Source organism: Schistocerca gregaria, chromosome 4, assembly GCF_023897955.1.
Source record: "Schistocerca gregaria isolate iqSchGreg1 chromosome 4, iqSchGreg1.2, whole genome shotgun sequence".
Classification (NCBI taxonomy): domain Eukaryota; kingdom Metazoa; phylum Arthropoda; class Insecta; order Orthoptera; family Acrididae; genus Schistocerca; species Schistocerca gregaria.
In genome coordinates, this window is record NC_064923.1 from 382,966,861 (window position 1) to 382,981,510 (window position 14,650).

Genomic DNA, 14,650 nt, shown 5'->3' on the forward strand with positions numbered 1-14,650 from the left:
AGTAATTCAAATGTCAAATAACATCAAATAAAACATTTACAGAAATTCTGTTATTTTAGGGACACTTGTGGATTCAGCGAAATTTAGACCATCCCGCAAACTTTATGCAAACGCTTTACATGTGAAACATTTTTTTGGTTTGAGGTGTAATGAGGCGCAAGGAAAACAAGTCCGCGCCGTGTTTGCTTTCGCGTCATTACAAGGTGGTGGCACAGCCACTTTTTAAATATCGAGCGGCTGGAAAGAGGGGCGAACCAGCGGCGGACACCTCGCAGCCGGCTACCTGCCGGGCGGCCGGCGCCAGCAGTAGCAGCAGCAGCGAAAGCGGCCGCCGCTGCCGCGCCAGCGAACGGGTACCTGCGCCTGCGCAGATAGGCAGCCAGGCGGTGCTGCGCTGCGCAAGCGTCCCGACCAGTCGGGCGCGCGACGGCCGGCGCTTCGCTTCGCTTCGAAGGCGAGCGACTCCGCGCACCTGTGTCTCGCAGCCAGCGGCCAGACATCGGCGCCGGCCACAGTGTTCCCTCTTGTTCACTGACGCGTAGCTGGAGGCTTTACTCGTTACTTAACGGATGAACTACTCATGATTACAGGCAGACCCTAGCAGCCTGAATGCCGATATAGTGCCGGTAATACTCGATGCCTGTTTAGTCCCGCCTACTTACTGTACTCTTTATATGGATGAACACTGAATCTTAACAGAAGTTTCAATCACTTTTGATCACTTAGAGCCGTGCATGGACATCCTCGGCTTGTGGAGGCTGAATTTCAATGACTTCATTACGCTAAGCTACATACTGGTCTAAAGAACCCTCACTATCATGGATGCAACTGCTGTATATTACCTATATTTTTACAAGTGCGTTTTCATTATAATCTAACCTTTGAGAAAAGAAAGGAAGAATAGAAAATTCCTCTATTCTCCGAAGAGATTGCAAAACGAGACTACCGAAGAGAGATGAGGTTTACCACCTGAACAGTGGCATCAGCTTTTGATTTTTACGGCGACATATTTCCTATCTGGTATAAGCTCTTTGTGACACCTGGTACAGCCCCTGTGTGACCCCGTCAATTGGAAAAGCCCTCTACATTCGTGCCCATTATACGGACGGATCTTTCTGGCTAGTGTTTGGGGAGAACCTGAATAGCGCTACCGTCACCAGAGAGGACCGTGATTGGGCGTATGTAGCGTCATTTCGACGCTTCCGCCACGGATGAACGCGGCGCCTGAGTCCGGCCTTTGCCGGAGACGGCTCCCGGAGATGAGGCACAGCCAGGGGCCCCGCTGCCGCTGCCGCTGCCGCTGCGCGCCGTGAGCCCCGAGATGCGCGGCCGGACGCACCTGCTGCCTCCGCCGCCGCTGCTGCTCTTCTTCCTGACGGTGCTCGCTCTCCAGGCACGTCGAAACGACGCTCAAGGTAAGAGCACCACCCCATGCACAAATGAGTCGGCTGGCGATTTTGCACCACCTAAAAGCTGAATAACACAGTCTATACACCCCAGTTTTATTCGTGGAATGTGACATGTTGCTCGAACTGATAAGCGAGATTAGCTCTCCAATTACACATCCTCAGGACATCATCAACTGCCGCTAAAAAAAACAGGAGGATAGCTTCTCTGAATCCCCGTTTGTCCCAGTTCTCTGACGTTAACACCAGAGCCTGGCGACCATCGAATCGCCAGAAGACCACGAAAATTTTACAGTGCAAAATGTCACCTATTACTTTCAAAAATAAAAGTTATTGCAGTGAAAAGGTGACACATTTCTGTTCTTATCAACATGTAGTATGCTACTGAGGTATGAAGATGGGTTAATTTCCATCTTATATTGCTTATTACCAACCTCCAGAAATTCGAAACATCGAACAAAATGTAACAGTTGTGAGAGTATCTAACCTTTCTTAGTACACCAGTTTGCTAGTCTTTACGAGGGTTTAAAGCAGCAACACGAACTATCTTGTCTGACATGTCGAGTGACCCAGCTCCTGAGTTTACAAGGTCGTTGCGCTCTTATGAGAAAAATCTACTTTCTGTCCTATAGGTGACGAACGAGTCTCAAGAAAGAACTCCTGCTCCAAACCTATTAGAATTAGAAGAGATTACAGTTGCTTTGGTGTGCTCTCAGCCTTCGCATCACGTCAATACGTAGTAATTTCAAGAAACAGTGAGATGTTATTCTCAAGATAGAGAATGTGATTCTGCACGAAACCTCACATTATTTTTAAACATATAAACCATTCATTCGTCTCACTATACCAGTTTAGTTGGTTCACACCAAAACCCTTTTGCACAGCATGAGAGGGTGAGGGCCTTCATATGCAAATGTAGCTTTTCACGAAGACGGTATGGCATTTTGATGAGATTTGAACTTAGATGCATACACCGTTTATGTGTCTGACTACTAATTCTTCAGAAGTAGTATTTGATTTCGGTCTATAATGATATCAGCTCTAGTCGCAACTACGAGGGCTGTTCGGAAAGTAAGGTCCCATCGGTCGCGAAATGAAAACTAAAGCGAAAATAAATTGTGTATTTAATTTTTAACAGTTAGCCACACCTTCCACCTACCTCATTAAATAGTTGCCTCTTCGACGAGGACATTTGTCGTGGCTTTGTACCCTCGTCACAGAGAGCAGTCGCCTGTGCTTTTCGTCAATTATCTACGCAGGTTGCTTTTCGTTGTTTGTGCCAAAATGTTGAAAGAAACGCATGAAATTTATGTTATGAAGGCTGCATAGCTTCAGACGTAGTGTCTCACCAGATCCACACACCTAGCGGGAGATACTGTTTCTATTTATAGGAATTTCTACGTGATCACGTAGCGCTCTGAACTGAAAAGGACGACGTGAACCGATCTACAGGCATACTAAAAACACTGTCCAACACATCTGCGTAAAGTTCCACCGCATTTTCACAGTGGTTTCCATTTTGCACGTAATTGGACGTTACTTTCCGAATACGCCTCGGGTTTTAGATAAACAAGAAACAAGGTCACTTACACAGAACTGACCGGTATCCCTCAAAAGATAATGGTCGATATAATCTCCAGCGTAAACATCACGTTACAGACAGACTTAGCGGGGTATTAAAATCCATATAAATGAAACTGTAATGTTTTGATCTCTTGCTTCCGAAACACTATGGTAATCCAGAGATTCATAGGTCTACTCCATGAGAAAAAGCGACATTTTGACTACGTGAGTATTAATAAGTATTCCAAGAGGTTCTCATACTTTTATACAGTAACACAAGGCATTTTATCGATATCGGTTCCGAAGACAAACTCTGCTCAGCATCGACGGTCTCTACAACTTCCGTCCAAAGAGGAGGCCAAGGTGACGTGACTTTTAGTGACCATCGGCTGCTCTTTGTTGTGATCATTACAAACAAATTGAATAAGACAAAATATTTCTGTGTGCTGTAAAAATAGGCGTAGATTTAACTAATAAGAAAGAACATGTTTCACGACATTTGTGGAATTTCCGTGTATGAGTATTGGTGATCGGTCTATCAGTTGTATAATTAACAAAATACTGTTTTGAAATAAGAAGATACATTTTTAGGAATGACTTTAGTTGAACTGAGTGAAAGCGGAATTTCGAATTTATCAGCTCTTAGAAGCCTATCTAAGACAAAGCAGCAAACTAGTAGGAATTACTTTCAAGCATGTTTCTTACCGTACACACCTTCAAATTTCACACTGTATTTCTAGACACAATATAAGCAGATCCTAGAGTTCATCGTAGAGGCGAAAGGGTCATTACTCGTGGCACCAGAATCCCACTATGAGAATAATCAGCGTGTAAGTCTGCGGTTTAACAACACAGTAAGGCTTTAAGCAAATTTAAAATTCGGTTGTTGCATTTGTGTACTACTTTTAAAAATAGTTTATTGCTCAACAGAGTCACATTAAATCAGATTTCGATATTACCAGTTTAGGGTGTGTCCAATCACCTTCACATCTTATTTGATGGACGAATTTTTTCCCTGTTGCTTTATGCGCTCTAGCATCAGTGATGTTCATGAAGCGTACAAATCAGTGACAGTTTACCAATGATGATTATTGTTCGTCACATTTTACTTACACTGTCTCTTCACAAAGTTGTGCTGGTACTACAGGTAGCCCCAAAATGCTACAATGGCACTGTCTTTGTAATTATTGCAACAATCATTCCCTCATTTCAACCAATCTTCTGTAGTATAGAACATAATTACTGCAAATATTTTCTTATGGGTAGTATTGTCCAAACAGTCGTTCTCTGCAGATCAATTGCTACTCATTTCTGGGGATCAGAGTTCCAAAATGGATACTTCATTGAAATAATTCCTCCCAGGTGCGATAGTGTTGCTTCCATCAAAATACTACAGATGTGGTTTGCACTCACTTTGTGCTTAAGTTTTTATAAAACATCCGAGAGTGCAGCATTTTTGCAATTTCCAAGTACATAATGATACAGTGTCGCAACCAAGACGTCATTGCAGCAAAAAGAAAAAAAAGCTACTGCTGTTTTTCTAACAGCGCACTTATGTGCTCTTGAAGAACGAAACATTTCGGCTGTCTCGTTGTTAGTAATTTTCTCCTTGATAAACTTTGTTGTTCTATGTAACACAATTGAATTAGATGAGTTTTAAACACTAGAGCGACTAAAACTTCCTTTGCCACTCATTATTGCTTCACTTAGTAATGTTTTGGTTTGGTAACGGATATTCTTTCGTGTTTTTGCATAAATGTCGCTGAAATATTAACGTCAGGGTTATGCAGCTTTCGCACAGTGCGTTTCTAAGCGTAACCCAAATGTTTATACCATTACCCAGTCAGCAGGAGCTTTTATGGCGAATGAAATCATATATTTCCTGCAGCGTCATGGATAAATCACTCCGTCACTTGGGCTTCGTTTGGAAATCCAACGATTAGTTCACTTCGAGGGCTCACCTTAATATACCGGATGCTTCAAGAGCAACAGGAAATATTTTAGGATGCGGCCGTAAGAACTAATCAGAATAAAACATTCCGTAACATTTTTAGCTTTCATTGCTTACACGGATACAGGTAACCCCCACCCCCGGGTCCCTTCCAAAAAGCTCACAGGTGTTAAGTAAAGGGAATTGATTTTTTCAAGATTTAGCTTCCTACACATCTCTCTGACGTAAATGTAATGTTGCACTCTTTTCAAGACACCGCATGTATCTCTCTTGAGTACGCCTGGGCTTTCTTTTATGGGCGAAGGTCAATTCACAATCCGAATGATTAATTCGATCCTTGTGCTTATTTTTACTTTACACCGTTGCCTTTCAACCATTCACGTTGGCAGTAATCTAAGAGGGTAACGTCCGGAGATCCTGGTGGCCAAGAAACGCTATCAATCCTGCCGATCTGCCTTTTGAGGAATGATTAGTTTAGATGATGTGTAACCTGACGACTAAAATTTGCAAGTGCTCCGTCTTGATATAGGAACAGAGCCATGATTGCAGGTAAAGAAATCTCTTCCAATAATGCTGGTAGCTCTTTTCCAAACCAGTGTAGATAAGGACCCGCACGGCACAGTACTATTGGTCTACACGTTACAATCAGTTGCACAGATGAAACATTCGATCATGTAAAATCAAGTAGAATATTAAAACAGAAACGAAAATCTACAAAAAAATAAACCTATAGCAACTGAAGTATCAACTTCTGAACTGAATAATTATGTCTTTAACGCACTACACCTTTGTAAACAAGGAGAACTATTGTAACCAATAAAAGTGGAACTCATGGTATATGGAATGTTTCATTTTAACTAATCTGAACCAGCACCAAATCCTAAAATATTTGCCATTCTCCCGAAACACCCTCCATAGCCTGCTCAGCCAACATGTGTAACAATCTAATTTTCATTGCTTTTTTCTTTCACTTTCTCTACGCTCAGCACACTATACGCTTATAGCTCGAAGTTTACACCAGAGCTGGTGTGAAGATCCATCAGCCACGTTAGATGAGTAGTGATTTATCCACCCACGGTGCGGTCGGGATCTGAGGTAGTCGTTGCGGTCGCCACAGACGAGTAGGCAGTGCGAAAGGTTAAAGGGTGGTCGGCCGGTCGTGCGGAGCTGAGCAGAGTAGCGGCTGCCAAGGGCGTCGCCAGCACTGTACAACAGCGGCTGGTGCGCACTAAGCACCGAGCCGTACGCCGCCTGAGACGGTGTGGCCACACTGGGGCATGACTGCGGTCTAACACTTCCACCTTAGGCATGCCAAATGTAGTGGGGGAACCGCCAAATATCGGAGGGTCCTTCGAGTTATACATATAACTATACCGAAGATACTGACCTACGCTTATATTCCCCGAATGAATATTCATCTTCGCAGCAGAGCGTGCAGTGATGCGAAACTTCCTGGCGGATTAAAATTCTTTGCCGCAGCAGGTGGTTTGGAAGGTAAGAGTGATATACTGGTCGAAATAAAGCTGTGAGGACAGGTCATGAGTTATGATTGGTTAGCTCAGTTGGCAGAAAACTTGATAGAGGAAGGCAAGGTCCCGGTTTCGAATTATGATCCGAAACACAGTTTTAATCTGCCAGAAAGATCTGTTTATGCTTTTGGTGAACAGCACACAAATTTCTTATAGACTGGGCTTATGAAAACAATGCTAGAAATTACAACACCAGAAAGAATAGTGGATGCATGCACTGGCCAAATTCATTAGATAGCGACAGGCATATATGCGGAGGACGGTATCGTCATGTAACCAAGACTTAAAACAACACATTGGCGGAGCTGTCGGTTCTACGCAGGTAATTCATGCGAAAAGTTTCCAAAGTGATTATACTTGCACTACGGGAATGAAGAGACTTTGAACGCGGAATGGTAGTTGGAACTAGACGCATGGGACATTCCATTAGAAATCGTTGGGAAATTCAATTCCGAGATCAAAAGTGTCAAGAGTGTGCCTAGAATACCAAGTTTCAGTCATTACATCTCACCATGAACAACGCATTGGCTAACGGCCTTCACTTAACGACCGGAATCAGGGGCGTTAGAGTAGAGTTGTCAGTGCTAACAGACAAGCAATACTGCGTGAAACCCAAGCTGAAATCAATATGGTACTTACGAATAACGTCTCCGTTCTGACAGTGCGACGATATCTGGCGTTTTTAGGCTATGGCAGCAGGCTACCGAATCGGGTGGCTCTGATAATCGGACGACATGGCCTGCAGCGTCTCTTCTGGACTCATGACCTTATTAATTGGACCTCAGACGATTGGAAAACGTTCCGATTTTCGATGGTAAGAGCTGACGGTATGATTCCAGTGTGGCGCATACCTCACGAAGCCATGGACGCTAGCTGTCAGCAAGGCACTGTGCAAGATGGTTCACAGTGGTGTGAGGAGTGTTTACATGGAATGGATTAGGTCCTCAGGTCCAACTGATCCGTTCATTGACGGGAATAGGTAGTGTTTGCCTACTTGGGGACCACGGGCAACTACTCGTGGACTTCGTGTTCCCAAACGACAATGTCATGTCGTCGGGCCACAATTGTTCTAAATTGGTTTGAAGAACGTTATGGACGAATCGAGCGACTTAGCTACCCAGATCCCATCAGACATTTATGGGACATGATCGAGAGGTCAATTCATGCACATCTTGTGCCGGCATCACTTTGGCAGTTAAGTACGGTTATGGATCAGTATCTTTGCAGGACACTTTCAACGACTTGGTGGGTCCATGTCACGTCCAGCTGATGCACCACGCAGGACAAAAGGAGGGTGAACGTGATTTTAGGAGGTGTCCCATGACTTTTGCCACGTCAGTGTATAGCATGTATACCTTGTGGAAAGACGACTACATGATGCGGATTGTAATGTGGGGGTGTGTTGAACGCGAAATGTAGTACAGACATGTGTCACAGCTGGTACGTGATTGAATGCTACTTCATCTGTATGATGTGATGAACTAGTCTCTTTGCAACCGATGACGAGATGTTTTATTTGGATGGCGGATCTGGAGAAAGTGCTGTCGCACATCCAGTGTATCGAAGTTGGCCAGGACAACACAGACAACACGCTGTCTTGCGCTATAATGCTGAAATATAATTTCACGGAGACCTTGAAGACAGGGCACAGCCATCGTCTAAATGCGGCATAAATGTAACGGATGCTGTCCAAATTAACGAAATAGTGACGATTCTGTATCCTGTGGTACGATGTACCACACATTCTTGTGATCATTTACACTGAACTGGAACTTGTGTGAATAGATGTGGTGTCATAGCTTAACCCATTGCTGTCATGGGGCACACCACTGCCGACGCAACTTCCTCCGTAGTCACGTCAAAGGAAGCCGCAAACGGTGGTCGCTGTGATTGAAAGACGGCAGGTTAATGTAAGCCCGAGACAAGCCATTGCAAACTTTAAATGCTGGAACATTAATTCAGCGGTGTAACCACCAGAATTTTGAATACATGAGTGAGATGGAGTTCCAGGCCTGTTGCAATTGGTCGGTCAATAAAGGGACGCTATTGTTGTTAGTAAATAGCACTGGAGTCCAGTGCTGTCCCATATGTGCTCGATTGGCGACAGATCTGGCAGCTGAGTGGACCAAGACAACATGTCGACACTGAGTAGAGCATTTTGGGTTGAAGCAGCGGTATGTGGACGAACGTTATCCTCTTGGAATGGTGCTCATGAATGACAGAACAATAAGTCAGATCAACGGACTAGCACGCAGCTTTACTGTCAAGGCGTGTCGGATAACAATGTGGTTGCTTCTGCTGTCATACGAAATTGCACCCATACCACGATTCCAGGTGCAGGTCCCGTGCGTTTAGCAAGCGGACAGGTTGTTTGCAGACCCTCAACTGGTATCATGCTAACCAACACGCCAGCATCACTAGCACCGAGGAAAGCCGGCTTTCAGCAGAAAACACAACGGTTTCTACCCTGCCCACCAATGAGCTCGCGCTTGACACCACTAAAGTCGCAATTGATGGTGTTCGCAGTAAGCGGTATGGCTGCACGGCGTCTATCTCGAAACTGTCCTTGAAGTAACCGATTTGTAACAGTTAGATGTGTCACTGTGGTGCCAACTGCTGCTCAAATTCTTATTACATATGCCGTACACCGAAGATGATGGTCTCCCCTGCCACATGTCCGTCTGGACCACGTCTTCTTCCGACCGTACATTCTAGTGGTCACTGCTGCCATCAGTCATGTTCAGTGGCTACACTCCTATAAATTCCTTGTGCAGCATCCCAGAAGGAGCATCCATATCCTCTTAGCCTCGTTCAAACTCAATGAGATGTCTTTGTCATCTTAAAGGCATTCTTGACTTACATCAACTCACGACGTCCAGTTTCAAAGGTAACTATCGCTCACGACCGATACAGCTTCTATTTAAATGAAACCTGATTTGCGCTCTCATAGTGGCGCTACTACCTCCACTCTTATTCGACTGGCGTAAAATTTGAATTGATATAATCTTTCAGTTGTAGAAACGCGTCTACCACCTTTCGTTTGGGTTGCATAACTCGTTCTTGGTATTACTATTTTTGCTGGGACTGCGACATTACTGTGTCATTCGTTTACGATCGTGTATTGCATTGTGTACTGAAACCATAGATTCCCTATCTGAGTAACATCTTTGCGATTTGTCAGCATTATTGTAGAACGATAAACCGTAGTCTCGATAGAACACAATGGCCACAGGTGCCAACAAATGTTTTACCTTGTTACACGAGGATAACACGATGCAATGCAGTTACTGGATTGGACACCCTGTGCGTAATATTTCCTTATATGTAGTATCTGTTTGGCATTACTACTAACTAGTGTGTGAGGTCATGCTGAAATATTAATTGGATCCTTATCAAATACCTTCCTGCACTACACATGATTTCATAATCTTAGCTACATCTGGTGATAGTATTAGCACATTCTCCCAGGTCATAAAAATTTTGGAAATTTGTGGTAAGTTCCCATGGGACGAAACTGCTGAGGTCATCGGTCCCTAGGCTTACACACTACTTAATCTAAATTAAAGTAACTTACGCTAAGAACAACACACACACCCAGGCCCGAGGGAGGACTCGAACCTCCGACGGGAGGAGCCACGCAAACCGTGGCAAGGCGCCTGAAACCGCATGGCTACCCCGCGCGGCTCCAGATCACTAAACACATATGGGCAACAAGAGTATCAAAAAAAGAAAAAAAGTGTGTGACTAGAATGAAGAGTTTATAGCAAACAAAACAGAGGATGACATTCTCAACAAAGAGAAGTCTTCAGACGTAAAAATAAATTAAAGTGTACACCAAGGGAGTGTTACAGGAGCATTAGTTTAAAATTATAAAGGATGTCTGAAACACTGTTAGTCAGATGCTAACAACAAACAATGTTTCGGTCATATTCACTCGTTTTGGTTATGTAGGTTGCTATTATAAATTACCTTCACTGTAATAATAATTTTATTGTAATGTGATGTATTCCTGATTGTTTGTATTTTACATTACTTTGGTAATTTACATAAGGGACGCATATTGCAATGTGGCGCCACCTTGTGTGGTCTGGTTGTAGTGTTGACCTGTGATGTGTCACTTCATGATAGAAAACTACCATGGATAGTGCTTCTACGTATGGCATGTATCGGTTAGAAAAATGATATCTTTTGACTATTAATTTTAACTTCAGACATCTGTATATGTTGTAGTTCCTGTAACTCTGTTTTATTGTCAATTTTTTCGTTCTTTAAAGCAGTTGTTGTTTATGCCCTGTCTCTTGTATTTGTTTTAGCACCGCTGATGACATATCAGTCGAAAACGATTTGCAACAAGATAAATAAATTATGTTTCGGCAACTGGTTGCTAAATTCTTTATAATTTAATTCCACGGTCGCTGCACAGAAAGGAGACTTTATGGAGCCCAACATTTTAAAGAGTATTAGTTTCCGCACTATAAAAATATATATAAACGACGTATTGCTTGAGATCGGACGTTCCATACGGCTTTTTGCGGACACGTGAAAACTGTAGCGAAATGCATTTACATTTGGCGCAGAGAGTGGGAACTGGCTCTCTACATAAGCAAATGTAACATATTTATTGTACGTAGACATAAAGGTCCGTTAATTTATCATAATTGTAGAAGAAACAAGTGGAAGCAGTTACTTCCATAAAATACCTGAGAGTATGCATATGGAGCAATTTAAAGGGAAACAACCACATAAAATTAAAGGCGGGTAAAGCCACATAATGTGGTTTACTGTTTAATCCGAGAGCTTACATTTCTAGAACAGTCAAGCGATATGTTGCTTCCTCCTGCGCATATCTGAGGAAAGACAGTGAAGATATAATCATAGTGGTTCAGATTCAATTCCATACAGACTTACTAGAAATAGCTCTTCCAGCGAATTTTTCTACACTGAAAAAGGAAAAGGGGAAATGACACTGCTGCACAAAGTACCGTCCGCCACAAACCGCGAGGTTAGTTGCGGAGTATGGATGTAGATGTATGAACGCACCTCCCTGTACTACTACATTGATGACCTTCATCCTAGATACCAACCTGCGTCCTCATTACGAATGAATCGAGTTAGGAATTTCGTTTAATACCACACTTTACTTTCGTTAGGAAGCTTTGGTGCAGTCCTAAATGCTTGCACGAAGTCAAAAAGTGTGGCATCTGCACAACTGCCTTTATCCATGGCTTTCACGGCGTCGTGTGAGAAAGGCGTGCATAGGGTTGTGCTTAAATATTGAAGGATTGAAATGTATTGTCAGCATTAGAAATAGAAAATAGTCTAGAGAGGATGGTGGGCTGTATGACATCACACTCAGACTTACTTTTGAACTAAGTGTCGGGGATTTTTTTATGAGAATTTTGACACTCTGTCAGTGTCTATAAGGGTCCTATTTTTCCCTTTTTCGATACTAACTTAACGCCTTCAAACATTAATGTCTTAAGACAGTGGTGTCCCTAACTACCGCGGTTGTGAGAAACTGTGTTGTTGCCTCAGAACGCGAAAGAAAAGAATAGTTCAAATCGCTCTGAGCACAATGGGACTTAACTTCTGTGGTCATCAGTCCCCTAGAACTTAGAACTACTGAAACCTAACTAACCTAAGAACATCACACACATCCATGCCCGAGGCAGGATTCTAACCTGCGACCGTAGCGGTCGCGCGGTTCCAGACTGTAACGCCTAGAAGCGCTTGGCCACCCCGGCCGGCCGCGACAGAAAGCTTGTCGATTTAGAAGTCAAGCTACCACCCATAAGTAGTAGAATACCGCAGGAGAAGTATGTCGCGTAGGGGGAGTGCTTATTTGGGAAGGCCGGCAGCTATCAAGAGAATACATGACGCTATCGAGATGTTTTGCGTACAGGTAAAATTAGTATTGACAGGAGTCAACAAGATGCACGCAGACTGCCAGGTACCACGACACTTAAAGCAACTAATCTTTAATTTCGTGTTCCGTAGTAACAGAAACTGAAGAGAAAAATAAAGTGACTAGCAATTGGTTTGACGAATCTCAAACAGAGAGTAAGTACTAGTTTCCATTATGCACTCATGAACTGTTTATTCCGTACCGAGACAAAACTAGAACTCTCGAGTAATTTGCAGCACTCTGAAATAGACAGTAACAAACATGTCATCGTTCTCAAATATTTGATTAATCTTAACTATACATTCATCATATTTTCAGATGAAGTGTAACAGAGGAAACAACACACTCAGTACTCAATGTGACATATCCATTAGCTATTACGAAATTAATTGGCTGATTCTGAATTATTCGACATAAATCGGATTAGGTATCTATATACTACTTATCAGTGAAAAATGAAAATTTGTGACTGAAAGGGACTCGAACTTGTTTCCAGGAATATGTCTGTCTATACGTGCACTATCCCTGACCGATCCATACCTCACTGTCTACATCCCCTAATTCATCTAACATTTATTGGAATTCCCGCAATAGGGAGAATGAGGCAGCATGTTCAATGCTGTTGTAATCGTCGTTTTACCCGTCTAGATATGTATTACGTATTTCATATTTCAATATCTGTTTTTTTTCCGATATGCAAGCAAATTTGCGGAAGAGACATTAAAAAATGGACTACATTCACTAAAGTTCCTTTTAACAATATGCAGATGCTATTTTGGCTTGATGTAAAATCTAGATAATGTTTGCCAACTTTACACAAAACTTTGCACTTCGTTACTGTAAGAGCTGTAAAGAAAGATGTCGTTATTCGACGTGAAGAAACTGTTCACATCTAAGCGGTTCCATGGACGGATCTCACTATTTCCATCACCACTGCGTAGTCTACTCAATGAATTTTTTCATGAACCAAAGACGAAAGAGATAAGTAACATAATCACGAAGAAAACGATGATAAAAACGTCGCTTCTCCTCTCAAGCTGCATGTTAAACACTAATGCTCTTAAAGCTACGTTACTTCAAACGAATTTGCGGCTACCCGCACTTTTGTCATATCTACCTACGATACGTTTACGGCAAGATGGAGCGAAGACTAGATCTCATTAGAGAATTACTTTGAGCTAAGTTTGACTGCGCAACTGCCTGCTGGGTCACCATGCGACGCTTATAGTTTGACACGGATCTGTCAGATTGAGTGACCTCTTTTCCGACATTATGAACTTTTGCGCTTCTCGTTTTAAATTCCTATAACGTTACAGGCATGACTCCCTTCGCTTTAACTTTTCATTCTAACTTCAGCTGGGCTTTGGTAGCTTGCGCTGAGCTGTATGTGGGGTGGGTAAAGCGTAAGAAATTCTCAAATCCACTTGAAAATGAGAGTAAATTCTCGAAACGCGTTGTTCTTAACATCAATACATAGGTAACTGGTGCAGTTTTCATTATTTAAATCAAGCACTAGAGAGGACTGAGGCGCAAATCCTTATCTGGTCACTGAGAGTTTGACCATTCTCGTGACTTTCCTAAACCTTTCAGGTGATTGCCGGTATGGTTCCTTTGATCACTGCCTATTTCGTTTCTCCACCCTTATCCGACTCGAGCCTACAGGACGTTACAGGTTGATCTTCCTTCTGTCTTCCTTTTCACAGCCAGCGATAAGAGAGCTTCCATTTTGACTAGCGCAGGTCCACATTGCCAGGCGTGGTGACCATCACGCTGGGTTCATAGAACCGTAGAACAATAAACGTGGCAAAAAGGATCTGCTTACTGTACAGCAGATTAGTAGCCGAGGGAGGACCATTAGTGGAAGAAGATGAATGCGGGCGTTTCAAACAACTAGGCAGATCAAGAGTAAACTATACGACATAAGCTATGAGGAGTCATGTTTCTATCCTAATTTCTCGTTTCCACATCTAGAGACACAAACCTCCGATGGTAGTGCCCTTGGACAAAGTTATGATATTTATCCTATGATGTTGGCACTTGTTACTGGCGTCACATTGCTTACTTCGCTTCCTCAGGTTACAGTCTATTCTCCCTCACTCTCACAGTTCATACCGTTGCACTTGAGGGCCCACAACTCTACCTTACCCTCGTAACACCAATTCATGTGGGAGGCCGGAGAGGGGGGGGGGGGGAAGAGGCAGAGAGATGGCCACCTACTGAAGATGTTGTAATTTAATCAGTTACTTCATAACTTAAAATTTTGAAAAATAAGTTTATTGTTAACAAATTCTCAGAT

General features: G+C 43.0%; 1 protein-coding gene across 1 annotated transcript in view; it reads left to right on the forward strand.

The window, feature by feature from the left end:
* The first annotated feature begins 383 nt into the window (after nucleotides 1–383).
* LOC126267423 (nephrin-like) overlaps nucleotides 384–14,650 on the forward strand; it is a 1,327,372-nt gene continuing 1,313,105 nt past the window's right edge. The window contains exon 1 of the mRNA XM_049972675.1: nucleotides 384–1,415. Within this exon, the coding sequence (XP_049828632.1) occupies nucleotides 1,322–1,415 (94 nt within the window). The 5' untranslated portion in view covers nucleotides 384–1,321. The remainder of the gene's footprint in view (nucleotides 1,416–14,650) is intronic.